Source organism: Pseudophryne corroboree, chromosome 5 (genome assembly GCF_028390025.1).
Source record: "Pseudophryne corroboree isolate aPseCor3 chromosome 5, aPseCor3.hap2, whole genome shotgun sequence".
NCBI lineage: Eukaryota > Metazoa > Chordata > Amphibia > Anura > Myobatrachidae > Pseudophryne > Pseudophryne corroboree.
This window is the reverse complement of record NC_086448.1, coordinates 800,024,336-800,039,271: the sequence shown is the minus strand read 5'-3', so window position 1 is coordinate 800,039,271 and position 14,936 is coordinate 800,024,336. Positions and strand designations below refer to the sequence as shown.

Here is a 14,936-nt window from a genome sequence, read left to right as displayed (position 1 = left end):
AGTTACATAGTCAGTGAGGTTGAAAAGAGGCAAAATGCCCATCGGGTTCAACCTGTATTCTGCATTAATCGGTTTCTTTTATAATGTGCATGCTGAAGTAATGGTTTAGTACCGATTTACAGCAATGATTCCAACCACTCCCAGATAATTTTAATGTCAATATGCTAAATGCTAAAGCCCTTGATACGTTTTCCTGTTAGAAATTTGTCCAATCCGTTTTTAAATGCATTTATAGAGTCTACCATTACTACTTCCTCCGGCAGTGAGTTCCAAATCTTTATTCCCCTTACAGAGAAGAACCCTTTCCTACGTTGCGTACATAATTTTCTCTTTTAGCCTCAGTGAGTACCCACGCGTCCTCTACAGAGTTCTTTTAATAAATAAATCAGTTGCTAGTTCCGTGTAATGCCCCTTTACATATTTGAAGATATTAATAATGTTGTTCATAAAGGATATTTGGCGCCCGCCTCAGTGCATTTACTTTTTTCTGCAGGCTGTCTGTTTTATGGTTACCTGTTCAGCTGTTGCTGGTCGTTTTATGTTGCTGGTGTGTAAATCTCACCACTCCTTGTTATGTTCCTTCTCTCCTATATGTCCTTTCTCCTTCGGGCACTGTTTTACCCGTAACTGCCTGTGGGAGGGGGCATAGAGGTTAGGAGCCAGCACACCCAGTAGAAGAAATTTAAAATGCACCGCCTCCTTTGGACCCTGTCTATGCCCCATCGTACTAGATTTCTCCAATATCCGTTATGGACTACGAGAAAAGGATTTACCGGTAGGTATTTAAATCCTGTTTTACTCTACAGGCCAAAAGCAGGATTTGTGATCTGTGGGCACGAGCCAGGGGGGCTAAAACTCTTGCAGGGAACTGTTTTATTGTGTGAGCATTTCTGATACCACACTGCCGTGAAACATTCGCCTGCGCTTCTGAGGTTCTGGAATTTGCATCATCCACAATAGACGTATCTGATTCCTATTTGAATCTATGCTAGTATTCTAGATTTCTAATCTAAGTTATCTATTAATGTTTCCACATTAGGCAGACTGTATATATTGTTAATGGATGGCTTATAACAACTTGTTTTTTCTTTCTGCCACGTGCAGGAGGATGTGATAAGTGATGCATTGATTATGGAATTATGGGGTTGATGTACTAAGCCTTGGAGAGACATAAAGTGGAGAGAGAGAGAAAGTAGCAGCCAATCAGCCCCTGCACGCCGTGTTACAGGCTGTGTTTGAAAAATAACAGGAGCTGGTTGGCTGGTACTTTGGGGGTCATTCCGAGTTGATCGCACGCTGCCGATTTTTGCAGCGCAGCGATCAGGTCACTATTGCGCATGCACCGCAATGTGCACGCGCGTCGTACAGGTACTAACGGCATCGTTGCTGGGCAATGCTTCTAGCGACAAATCCATTCGCAGGGGTGATCGCAAGGAGATTGACAGGAAGAAGGCGTTTATGGGTGTTAACTGACCGTTTTCTGGGAATGTTTGGGAAAACGCAGGCATGTCCAGGTGTTTGCAGGGCCGGTGTCTGACGTCAATTCCGGGACTGGACAGGCTGAAGTGATTGCAAGGGCTGAGTAAGTTCAGACCTACTCTGAAACTGCAAAAAACTTTTTTGTACCGCTCGGCAGCACAGGCGTTCACACACTTGCAAAGCGAAAATACACTCCCCCGTGGGCGGCGACTATGCGTTTGCACGGCTGCAAAAAGTAGCTAGCGGGTGATCAACTCGGCCCTTATCTCTCCGGGGCTTAGTAAATAGACCCCTGTATCATCTATTTAGCCACTGTCCAAGTGACTGCAGGTGATATAATGCATCTCTAATGTTTGCACTTTCATCGCTGAGCCTGGACTGTCAGCTGTGACTGCGGTTATTCAGTAACGTGGCATATTCAGTGGTGGTGGTGAGAGCCGAATGGTCCCGGAATGCCATTTGTGGGGGGTGGAGAGATTCAGATCAGATCTCCTTTGTCATTAAAACTATTCCATCAAGTGTGACCTTGACCATTACTGCTATGTGGCCTATAAAGCACCTAGCAAACCTCATACAGCACCTGTTTCCTTCCTATCTCCCAGCCATGCCTGTGATAGTACCCCACCATGCATTTATTTGATGACCCTTGTTTATTCTGACTGAGTGGTTGTTACAAGGTGAAGCCTTGAGTTGCAGTCATTATGTGTTTCCCCAGCCTGGGCCCCTTGTCTTCTAGATCTGCTGGGGACCAGAATGTTGCACACAATGGATTTGATAAATGTTATCCAATCTGCAGGCTCTCTAGATGCTGCGTGTTTTTCTCCATGTATTTCAGTTTAGTTCCGAGGTGGAATTCCCAGACTTCTGCATCCGCTCTGTCTGTGACGTCTCTTCCCAGGCGCATCTCCTGAGACTGAGCAGTGTGCCCACACATGCTGCCCGTAACTCCCAGAACTCATTACTGCCAGAGGTACGTTTCCAGAATTCCCAGAAGTAACCAGTGCACCTAGCAGTTATCAGCATGGGGTAATGCAAAGCGGAATTAGCCGTACGCAAGAGGAATAAAACCAAAAGATAAGAACATTAGAAATACATCTGCAAATCCACCTTACACTCAGGCCCGGGATGTCACTTTCACGTTCTTACAGTGAGTTCAGAATGTCTGTGACAGTTTGGAATATAACAGGGGTTCCCAAACTTTGTTCTCAAGGCACCCTAACAGTCCAGGTTTTAAGAATATCCATGCATGAGCACAGGTTATTGAATACTTTGTACCTTCATCAATTTGAAGTAAACATCTGTGATAATTGAGAAACCCTGGACTGTAAGGGTTCCTTGGGGACTAAGTTTGGGAACCACTGATATATTTAAATTGCAGGTGTTTGTTTTTGGGGGGGAAGGGGGGTTCTTTACGTATTTTGGTTACTTGTACACCTCATCAGGTAGAAAGCGCCAACATAGCAGCCCGTCATTGACTATTTCCATTCCTTACTCTGTTCCCACTTTCATAGGTGTTCCATTACTACGGCTCATCTCTGGAGTATATACAGATGGTGGCGTTGTCCGAACTTCCCTCGTATTTCATATCGAACTGTGTGTTTGAGCTGTATCCTTCATTTATTTTTATTTATTTTTTCCGCAATGGAATAATACTTTGTGAGTGGAATAATGACAGGAGAGTGATCTAGAAATCCCAGTTTCCAGCGTCCTATGACCAGTCACTGCATTTATGATAGGTAAACCTGTCAAGAGGAAGACGGGATAAATCAAGCAGCATAAAATATTGCCTATTAGTAGATTTTCGGTTGTAAGAACACTTACAGCGCCATAGGTTTCAGTCTACGGCCTGCAGGGGAAACTGAGGCGCAGCACTGCAGGGATTATGCCAGGAATTACTGTTTCGTTCTTCTCCAGCCGAGGGAGTTTGTGCTTAATGTAGGGTGGGAACAGACAAGGCTTTCTATCATAATTGAGTCAATCTTTTTAATTATTTTAATTTCAGCCCTATTTGCTTTGGGATAAACCACTTTAGATTGAATACATATTTAGTTAAATATTAAAGAGGTGTGTGTGTATAGTGTATTCTATGTATATCGGCCCACTTCTAGCACTTTGTATGTAAATAGAACTCCTATATTGTTGGCTACATTCAAACATGACTAGGTTACAAAATGGCCGCCCCCACAGTGTTTAGGTGAGGGGTGCACTTTTACCAGTAGACTGACAACTTATTTTTAATGCCAATTTCTAGATAGTGATCACTGGAAAGTACATCTGTAATCAGGACGCCATTATGCGGGAAAATATTAAGTTATTTCTTTAATTGGAGTCTTAGATGTTTAACGAAAAACTCTGTACAAGGGAAATCCAAACTAATGCTGGAGCAGCTGTGCTCGCTGAATAACAAGGTACCATGATTGTGTTCTACTCCCCACATAATTACAATGAGGTGATTAGGCCTAGAACAGTGTTTCCCAAACCCAGTTCTCATGGCCCATTCATAGTGCAGGCATTAGGGATATCCCTGCTTCAGCACATGTGTGTAAATCAAACTTAGTGAGGTAATAGTTAAGCTACCTGTGCTGAACAAAGTCTATACCTAAAGCCTGCAGATTGTTGCACTTGCGAGAACTCAGTTTCTTCAGGGTTGTACTGCGGTTCTGCCCTTAGGCTCATCGCTTTACTTTTTTTTTTTTACTCTTTCTTTTAAGCTTGAGGATTTGCACCTGCCTCTCCGCCCGCGGCCCAGCTCTTTGCGCACCTGCCTCTCCGCCCGCGGCCCAGCTCTTTGCGCACCTGCCTCTCCGCCCGCGGCCCAGCTCTTTGCGCACCTGCCTCTCCGCCCGCGGCCCAGCTCTTTGCGCACCTGCCTCTCCGCCCGCGGCCCAGCTCTTTGCGCACCTGCCTCTCTGCCCGTAGTAGCAACCCAAACCCCCGAAACAAAAAAAGAGAACTTGGTTTAACATATGTGAAAACAAAAAAATAAATAAACTATAATTTCTGTGTACTTAGTGCCTGACAAATAACTGATCTGCGAGTAATTCTGCGTCTATGTACGTAGCTGCTGGGATTTGCGCAGGCACCAATGGGTGACTTAATACAAATCCAGACGGCTGCGATATTTGCATGTCTTGGGCCGTTATCTGCGTACACCTTCGCAGCTGCGGCAGTATTTGCAATCTCCTCTGAATAAGACCCTAAATGTGTGAAACGGAACATAACAATGAAATTTTTCCTGTCCTCTAGGCAGGGGCTATATTTCTGCTATCCTGTAATGTCTGCAGCCTTCCTCTGCCGCCCGCGCCGCAGCGCAGTACCAGGAAATGGAGAGAGTATATGTCCCGGAAACCAAAAGAAATACAAGGTAACAGTATTTGCTTTTACGTTGTATAATCTCTATGTGACTGTTGTATGTAGTGTTCAGTCTAGCATCTGTCGCAACACATGCAGTACCTCTTTCCTGCCTGGGGTGTCACTCTCTGCTCTGGTGTATCTACCACACTCTAGTCTGCATCTCCGCACTGAGAGACAGACCAGAGTGTACTAGAAGCACCAGAGCACAAAGTGACACCCGAGACAGGAAAGAGCAAACTGCATGGGTTGTGACCGGTGCAGGGTGCTAGTTTGAACACTAGTACATGAAACCTAAAATATAGTCAGTACTATTGTTCCTCACAATGGAAATATTTGCAAGTTTTGTCTATGTACGATGTTTAATTTATGCTGCATAGATGTGTAGACCTAGTGTAAAGTGCCTCCGAAGTGACTGATGTGCAGTATTTAATTAGCCGGTATGTAATTAGCCATGCTGCGACCTGTTGCTGTCTCACAAGGCATAAGACATAATGAGAGCGGGATCATGGTAAACTCTTCCAGCTGTTCCCTGTGTAGCGGCTCTTCAGCTCTGTAATTAGTCTATAGTCAGGCATAAGATCACAAGACGAACGGTAATGCAGCGTTTGTGGGTTTCAGTAATTGTTTCTGTTCTGTGTAGCGCCAGGCATTGAGCTGAAAGGAGAATTCTGCAGCTACTATTTCCTGATTCAAGGCAAAGGCCGGGGAGTGTGCAAGGCGACGATGCTTCACTCCGCCAGCCAGATCAATGGGGCAGCGTCCCTCATTTTACTGCACAGACGGCTGCGAGAGAAGCCTGAAGCCGATGAGACAAGTAAGCACATGTCCTTTTATTGCATCTAATGCCTCCTTTCCCATGCTCGGATTAATGTAATTACTTCCCCTGCTGTTACAGGTCTCTGCAATCTCACTGACCGTGTTATGTCTTATTTCTGTTCTTAAGATGGAACTGATTAAAATGATCGGACGCCAACCATATTGTTACTGTAGTCCCATACAGGATTGCCAGGCCCTTAGTGATGATCGTTCCGGCGGCTGCGGGAATCTGCCAGCCGCACCATACGTCCCTCATCTGATCTGGCCTTGTATGTGTCCTATGGGGAAGCAGTCGTCATGTAACTGCTGACATTTATCAAAATGCCGACGTTGGGGATAGGGACATACTTACCGCTGCAGTCGCAGGTCGTAGTGAATGTCTCAGAACTGCGACTAAAGCAGCAGCTACCGGAACAGCCGTATCACCGCACCACCGATTGTCGCCTTTGTTAGCATGTGGATACTAAATCCGTTTCGATTTGCTCACTATCAACATGTCGCATGAAATCATAAATCCCGACGTTTGAACGTCAACCAAATATACGTCCCATGAGTAATGACGGTTTCCGACGCGCCTGTCTTCTGTCCTATGTAAAAGTATGATAGTCCAAAACTAACGTGGTGATCCAGTGTGATCAGGTGATCTGTATCTTATGATACACTACAGAGGATTATTGTGATACGTGTAACACTAGCGAGGAACGGTAACATCCGTAACGTCACACACAAGCACAGAATAAAGACAGGTGTAGAAATGAACAGTCCAGTCTTCCATCTACTGTATGTCTATATGCGTGAGAGCGGACGTCTACTTTATGTCTATGCAGCAGAGTACGCTCATAGCCCCTACACATTAGCCGAGCTGCCCGACGGATGACCCGGCGGTGGGTGGGTGTATGACGGGGGGAGGGAAGTCTCTTCACTCCCTGACGTCACCTGACCCCATAGCCCTACATACTAATATGGATGATATTGTCCGTATTGGCTTGCAGGCATAAACGAGACGGCGCCAGCGATTAACGAGCGCAGGGCCGCACAACGTTCACCGTTGGCGCTTACACACTGAGCGATATGAACAATTTATCGTTCATATCGGCCGCACACATCAGCAAGTGTGTAGGGCCTATTAGTGCAGCCGCTGTAGTGATGTATCTCTGGGTGGGATGTGATAAGAACACCTGCCCCAGGTCACTGACAGAACGCTTGGGAAGCACAAGCCAGAGCTATGTCATTGAAAGAGATGGCGGTACCGCGTTTAAACACGTTGCTTCAGGAGCTGATCGACCAATCACCCACCTGCTATTTTAGACCGTTTTCATGGACACCGGAAGCATTGGATTGTCCTGTCCACTCCTGGTCTAGGATGCAGAGAAACTGTATTACCGGGTCCCATTTTGGAGGCCCATTGGCCCATTTCAGATGTGGTCGGAGTATCTTCCGCGCCTGCTCACGTGGAAGCGGCAGTGACGGCGCTGATATGGTAATACAGCTGGAGGCGTGTGATATAAGTTACTCCTGCATACATTACTGATCCGAGCTGTGTGCTAGGATGCTGCATCGGATCATCTGCGATGCGGTCAGCCGGCTACATGACCCGTGGGGTCGGGCAAGGCGGCCGCCGTAGGTCCGAGTCCCTCCCTAACAATGGCTGTGGAACGCCTTCATTTTGAGATACTGACTGTCGCCGCCTCCTCCCTGCTCCCAAACTGCATCAGACGGCCAATCACTGACCAGCTGATGCTGTACTGCGTCCGCCATCGCGTGCACTAATGTCCGGACCTGAATCGGGCTCCGTATCCTGAGGATAATATCTGTGCAGCGGATTTCAAATAGTGTATGCTTGGCTTGTGACATGGACGGCAGCTGTCATTTACATCATATAAGAGACTCGTTTGGCCGCCTGCTATTTCTTTATGCTGTTCCCAGATTAAATCCAGAAATAGCGTGGGTTATTGTATAGTGTTCCCATAACTGCCATATATCTCCCCTCAAACCCACTACCCTCCAGTAATAATGCAAAGATCATCTTGTACAGTAACTTCTGTTCTTATCTCGTATACTTTTTTATTTTTAAAGCCAACAGGGATCCAGCTACAGTACTAAATGTTTCTCTTCCCTAGCTGTAAGCGCAGCGACCGGTCTCCCCCACTTCTGCGGCGATCAGGTTATGAAGCGAGAGAAGCGCGTAGCCCGTTCTGAGGCACTGGTCATGAAAGAGTTTCTCCGTAAGTGCTAGATTGGACATTAAGAACATTTTTTATTTTTTTATTTTAAATACATAGAATAAACTCTTCTATAACCAAAATTTTACTTTTTAGAAAGACTAGAAGCGGCTCAACAGCTCGCACCCGTCAACGTTGGCTCGTTAAAGACTTTGTTAAAGCTTACCCGCGAGAGTGTGTTTGGAATGTGCGAGAGCAGCGTGACCAGCTCTGTCATCCACCAGAACCGCGAGCCAAACACAACGGGGGCTTCCCGTACAGGTAAGTGTCTGCCTCTTACCATGACATGCCGCTAAAGTTCTGCGGTGCCTCATTGCAGTGTGTGTGTGTGTTTGCTGTATTATAATAAAGGTACAACGTTTCGGAGCTGTTGGCCGGACGGTCACAAATATAATACCTTAAACACTTGCATTAAAGTTGCTGAGGCTAAGGGGCGATTCAAATGTGTTGTTTTTTTTTGTTGTTGTTTTTTTTTAAGATGTTTGCCATTAAGTGACGCCTGACGGCAGCAATTCAGTTTGCCGTTTGAGCCCGATCACTGCTGGTGCCTACATTTCTGCTTGCTGCCTGCAGACAGAAATAAGCGCTTCGTCCCTTTTGGGTGCCTAAACAGGACTTTTCGCATTGCATGCACTATTTTAGTCTGGTTTAGTCGCTTTGTTCGGCTAAACCCGGTGTTTTTGGGCACCCCATTAGAGAAACAATTGAATTGGTCTGATGGGTGCCCAAAGAACATTTGATTTGCCCCCTAATAGCGTTTAATATTTAACACTTTACTAAAACTGTCCCAGGCTCTACCCCTCGGCACATTTCCATGACTTAATTAGAAAGAAGGAACTGTACTATTTGGTGGCGATGCCTAAAAGCAAAGAGGCTCCCAAAAGTATGTATGTATGTATGTATGTATGTATGTGCCACGGCTTTACTCTAATTTAGCAACATATTGTAACAAATGGGCGTGGTATGATATGTCGACAGTCAGTGCTGACACTGACCATGTAGACATTGATGAAATGTTGACATATATTGTCCATGGATACCCAGTGGTGACTTACCTGCTCCTGATGGATGCAGGGGGCTCCAGTGGCATTTTCTGAGTCTTGGCAGTCATGTGACTGTGACTTCCGGGGACAGACCTCCGATCCTCCGGTGTTCTGGTGAGTATTTCTCCCTTATTACCCCCCTCTCCACCCACGGTCTAACCCTCACGCCCACGGTATAACCATCATTTTGACAATGTCAACATTTTACCTGTCCACAGTCTGAGAATATCTACACCAGGCTTGGCCAACCTGTGGCGCTCAAGCTGCTCTGAAACGACACCTCCCAGCATGTCCTGCAACAGTTTCGCTATTAGGGAATTTTACAGTGACTGCTGTGATGGTTCCTAGTGCATGTTCCCCTGGTTCAGCTCTGTAAATGAGCCGCTGTCTTACTGTCACTGTTCTCTGTTAGAACCCAGGGCGACTGGATTAAATTCGTCAGAATGGCCGGAGCGAAACGTTCTTCAGAATTTGGAAAACTTTGAAAAAATAAAGCAGAGAATTAGGTAAGGGCGAATTACGTCATAAATCGTTTATTGGAATTGGTTGTGAATCCTGTTATAGAAAGGAATGTAATGGTGCTGACGTGGTCACATGACAGACCGCCCGTGCTTCACTAATATTTCGTTTTGAGAAGGGAAGTTTCAGAAAGTACCCAATCCGCTTCTAGCTAGCATTTATATCAAGTGCATTCTATAAAATGATAGGTAGCAGCTGTTTGGTTGTTACGGCAACTTCTCCCATGGCTCACTCTTTAGAAGGCTTAATACATCTTCCCCTAAATCTTAGTTGTGCAGTTGACATGATTCTGTATATTTGGGTTTTGGGAAAAGTGTTCCATCCTGTTGCACAATACAGCCTGATCCATAAGGTGAGAGAACTAGGCTTAGGGGAAAATAAATGTATGTGGGAGGAGGACAGGGTAGAAGGCAAAGGTTAGTTATACGTGTAACATACCCAGGCGGGAATAACGTTATAAGTGGTGTATAACAAAGATGTACCTGTACGAGTTATGTCTTTATGGCCCTCATTCCGAGTTGATTGCACGTAGCAACTTTTTGCTGCTCGTGCGATCAGCTTGACGCTGCCTATGGGGGAGTGTATTTTAGCATAGCAGGGCTGCGATCACTTGTACAGCCCTGCTATGCTAAAAAAGTTTCCTGCAAACCAAGACCAGGGTCAGACCTACTTACCCTCTGCAACGGATCCAGTGACGAAGGTCCCGGGATTGACGTCCGACATCCACCCTCCAAACGCCTGGACACGCCTGCATTCGGATCTCCACGCCCGGAAACCGGTGATTATCCACCCCGAAACGCCTCCCCGCTGTCAATCTTCTTGCGATCGCGCCAGCGATCACTTTGTTCTCTCTTCTGGTCGTTGCCTGGCGACTGCTGTCGTTGGGCAACGGCGCTGGGCTGCGTGCGAACGGGTCAAAATGACCCCCTATGTACGACCGTGTAGGTGCTGTATATATCTAGATGACATAATGCTATGCAGTATAGTAAATAGCTACTGAATGATTGAAGAAAAAGTACACTGCAACTTAGTAAATTATACTTAAGGGGAGAATAAACTGGCAGGTCGGAACCTTGTGCATTAATACAACGCTGGTATCAGGCAGGTTCACCCTTTAATTACATGCAGTGTGTGGGAACTGCTCTCTTATTTCAGTCTTTCCTCTGATTTTGATACTATGTGCTGAACCTTGGAGAGTGATAAAGTTGGTGTAGATAAAGTACCAACCAATCTGCTCCTAACCATCATTTTTCAAAAACAGTCTGGAACATGGCAGTTAGGAGCTGATTGGCTGGCACTTTATCTTAGTAGGCTTAGTACATATACCCCCGTGTTACTTACACATTTAAGAGAATACATTTGGAAACACGGATATGGAAAACGCTATAGGAATACCAATGTAACCATATTTTTGGCCTATACTTCTAGCAATACTATATGGTCATACCAGCTGGTGTTGACGTCTCGGTTACTTTGCAGGGCATCTATACTCTCCAGCTCTGCAGATCAGCTACTGGGCCGGAAGGAACCCCGGAAAGAAGGAATGACTCTAGACGCTAAGGAGTTGCTGAAATACTTCACTCCGCAAGGGGCAGCAATTGGGGAGCTCCAACCTTTGCAAATTCTAAGAGGGTAAAGGTTGTTTCTTTTTGTTTCTTACAATTGTGTGTGTGACTGGGTAGTTATAGCATAGCTCCGCCTTCATCCCTAATCTGCAGCCAATCGGATGGGATAATAGTGGATTTACATTGTCTTGTACCTGCACAATAAGTAACTGCACAGGTGCTGGGTATTTGTAAAATTTAAAAAATATATATTTATATATTGTAAATCGAAACCTTCGATTAGTGGGAGACATTGATACGTGACCCTGTTATTACACATCTCAGTGGTGAAATGAGTATTTCGGTATAAGAACAAGTCAAAGCAACTCCAATATAGAAAGTTTATGGAGGAAACCGTCCATTTACTTAAACTGAGAAGTTTTCCAGCTTCGGTGATATGGTATGTGTCTTTCCATTGTTGTGAGTTTTTGAAGAAGTAACGAATAACTGCACCCACAGCTTCCCCATCTAGTCTGTCGCTGATGTAGGAATGGACTCACTCACTGCTACTATGCAGAACAGGGTCTCCTAAATCAAGTATTAGGCACTGTGGGGGTATCTGTCCTGCCCTGTACTGTCAGGGCAGGTGCGTGGGGTTCATTCGCTGGCTCCCTCTTGCCCTTACAAGCCGTGGCTGTCATCCACTGGACGGGTGGTGAGCCTTACTGGCTGTGCTGTGTTTGGAGTGCGCTCTGGTTGGCATGTATAACTGCAGTTTCCTTTAGACGGGCTGCTCTGTGACGGCAGTATGGTGCCCGGTTCACTCAGCGCTGCTTATTTAAGCCCTCTCTGTGCACCATACTACTGCCAGAGTATCATGTCTTCTGCTAGCGCTTCGGCATTACTTCTGTTCTTGTCTGATTGATTCCAGTGTCCTGACCTTGGCTTGTATCCTCAATCTGAACCTCTACCTATGACCCCCCGACCTTGGCTCGTACCTTCGTTTGTGACCCTGACCTTGACTTGCCTGATCCTCCCTCCTGTCAGCTGTTTACCATTCCTGCACTCAGTCACCTGTGTGGGGCAGTAAAAGGGCTTTTACCTGCAGATCACCCGCAGCGAAGCCCGTCAGGCCTTGTTGTTCTTGGTGATATATATACGGGGATACATTAGACTTCACATCTTCACTAGTACTAACCCCGGTTTGACTGCCTCTTATATCCACAAAGTGTGAAAGTCTGTAACAAAGGTTTATGCACTCAACTGGAAAAATGTAGAAACTGAAATGTATTGAGAGAGTCTATAGTGTACTTTTTTATTTTATATGTATTTTCGAAATGATCATGTTTGGGTTTTGTTTCTGTGCGTACATATTTCTAATGTTGTACACTAGCAGACAAAGTAATCTTTCCTCTGATTTTGATACTAGGGATCTATGTGCTGAGCCTTGGAGAGTGATAAAGTAGACGTAGATGAAGTACCAGCTAATCAGCACCTAACTGTCACTTTCAAAAACGGTGTGGAACTGATTGGCTTGTTCTTTATCTCCGTCCACTTTATCCCTCCCCAAGGCTTAGTACATACTGTATACCCCTGTATTAAGTACTGTACACACTTAATTGAACACATTTGGGAACACTAATATGGAAAAGGCTATAGGAATACCAATTTAACCATATTTTTGGCATATACTTCTAGCAATACTATGGGGCCAGCTTATTGGTAATCATTGCTTATGAGATTCCCCTGTATATGTACATATAGGTGTGCGTATGTACTGTAGGTAGGTATTTATTCATTCTCTCTCTCTCTCTCTCTCTCTCTCTCTCTCTCTCTCTCTCTCTCTCTCTCTCTCTCTCTCTCTCTCTCTCTCTCTCTCTCTCTCTCTCTCTCAAACCAGAACAAAGGTTCCTGACTACAACATGTGACCATTTTCTTACTTCAGGGGTTCTCAAACTCGGTCCTCAGGACCCCACACAGTACATGTTTTGCAGGTAACCCAGCAGGTACACAGGTGTATTAATTGCTCACTGACACATTTTAAAAGGTCCACAGGTGGAGCTAATTATTTTACTTGCGATTCTGTGAGGAGACCTGCAAAACATGCACCGTGTGGGGTCCTGAGGACCGAGTTTGAGAACCTCTGTCTTACTTTATAGCATCTGTACCTGTTTCCACTGTAGATACCTGGTGCTTTGTTTAATCCTTTTACACTTATCTGTTAACACCCGAGAGTTCTCAACAGATACTTCCATATGTATGATAAGTAATATTGTGTCTGTGCGATTATGAAATGTCCGTATTCTTAAATATCCTGAAAAGTGAAATATCTTTAGCAGCAGGTGACTGAATGATGTCTTTCCCAATCCGCTTCAATCTACTATTAGGATATAATCTGTGCTGCATAAAAGACAAACCTGTATCGCATTCCGATCACGGATTCTTGTGGCGTTGGCCGTTACATGAATATAAGCATCACAGCTACAGCTGGGGTGGATAATAAGATGAGGGGATATGGAAATAAATGCCCCCTCCCCCCCTTCAGTGTTACATTTGCAGCTTTCTGTAATAACTCTCTTCTGATTGCTACTTAGTAGCAGCCCAGACCAAGGATGAAATAAACTGGCCAGTTGTACTTTGGCTGTAAAGTAACTGGCTCTACAATCTATTCTTACTGTGTTGTTTCGTTATGTTCTACCATCCCTTGTGAAAGTAACTTTGTCCTGAGCTGGCTGATGAGGGAGCAGACCAAAAAGTCTTACTTTTGGATAAGGGAGAGAATTGTGACTGCAGCGGATTTAAAGATCTTATTGTATGAACTATCGCAGTGTCCATTCATCTTGTGTAATTGATGAATGAGTACCGAATGATACGTGAATATTTTATAGTTGACAGACATTCAGCGCTATACTATGACTAGACCCGCACTTGTTCAGTCTAGCCAGTAGGTGTCACTGTTGAACCTTCTAGGTTCACTATAGGATGCTTCAAAAAGTACAGATGATGGGGTCTGAAAGTTTTTATGTGTTAGGTACATTTTATCTCTGAGTGTGGTGTTGCAAAGAAAAACAGAATATAAATTGAAGAGCACTGACACATTCCTCCTTATCACTCCCCGTCTTGGTGTATATAAGATTTAAAAAAATAAATATAAATAAATATGGAATAGGTTACTTTATTGTAGTTTCTATCCTATACTTTCTGTCCCTAACATAAGCGTAAGGCATTCCTTTAAGGAGTTCAGGAAGACTGGCGCTTTGTGCGGAGTATGTAAGCAATATAATTCCTTTTTTGCGTTAAAGGGGACGGGTCACCTGGGCACAGAGGGTGCCGTCATTTTGTCAGGAACCTGTTATCCGGTCTATAATTTCACTAGGAAGCAGTAACGACATACCTAGTGCACAGAGTACGTAATACTTGTAGTGGTGACTTGTTTGGCTGCCTACTTGTGAATGTTGGTTCAGCAAACATAGGGGCTTCTTTAAACGTATGCATTTCATTTGTAATTTTAAAAGATAGTACCAGCTTCCATTGCTGCAGACGTGTTTGCTTGGTCTTCATTTAGAAGTTCCTTTCTGGCACAGTGTTTATCGTACGTCCATGCAGTCATTCACACGTGGCTAAACTCGTTCTAGTTGACGTGAGAAAGTTTCCGAGCGATGTAATGTGTACTTAAACACTGAACTTTGTCTGACTTTCCAGGCGTGGAGGTGCTAGTGTGTATGTATAGGATGTGAAAGCCTGGCTCACATGTAAATGTTATAACCAATGCCTGGCTATGGGCACAGGAAGGATGTGGACTCATTGCAGCAGATGATGCATTGTATTATTTGCATTTCTTATAGTTGGCGTATATTGCCGGTCACCCGATGTACATTAGTGTGCCCAAGCAGCAATGCTATATAGCTGCCAGTCAGTAAATGTTGAGCAAAGAAAAACAAGCAAGTCACTTTGCACTG

The 14,936-nt window shown here is 44.9% G+C and overlaps 1 protein-coding gene across 1 annotated transcript in view; it reads left to right on the top strand.

The window, feature by feature from the left end:
- MTBP (MDM2 binding protein) overlaps positions 1-14,936 on the top strand; it is an 86,740-nt gene that overhangs the window by 24,657 nt on the left and 47,147 nt on the right. Inside the window, exons 8-16 of the mRNA XM_063924448.1 lie at positions 2,315-2,449; positions 2,991-3,085; positions 3,815-3,887; positions 4,726-4,843; positions 5,474-5,647; positions 7,770-7,874; positions 7,968-8,132; positions 9,327-9,420; positions 10,913-11,065. Of these exons, the coding sequence (XP_063780518.1) occupies positions 2,315-2,449; positions 2,991-3,085; positions 3,815-3,887; positions 4,726-4,843; positions 5,474-5,647; positions 7,770-7,874; positions 7,968-8,132; positions 9,327-9,420; positions 10,913-11,065 (1,112 nt within the window). The remainder of the gene's footprint in view (positions 1-2,314; positions 2,450-2,990; positions 3,086-3,814; positions 3,888-4,725; positions 4,844-5,473; positions 5,648-7,769; positions 7,875-7,967; positions 8,133-9,326; positions 9,421-10,912; positions 11,066-14,936) is intronic.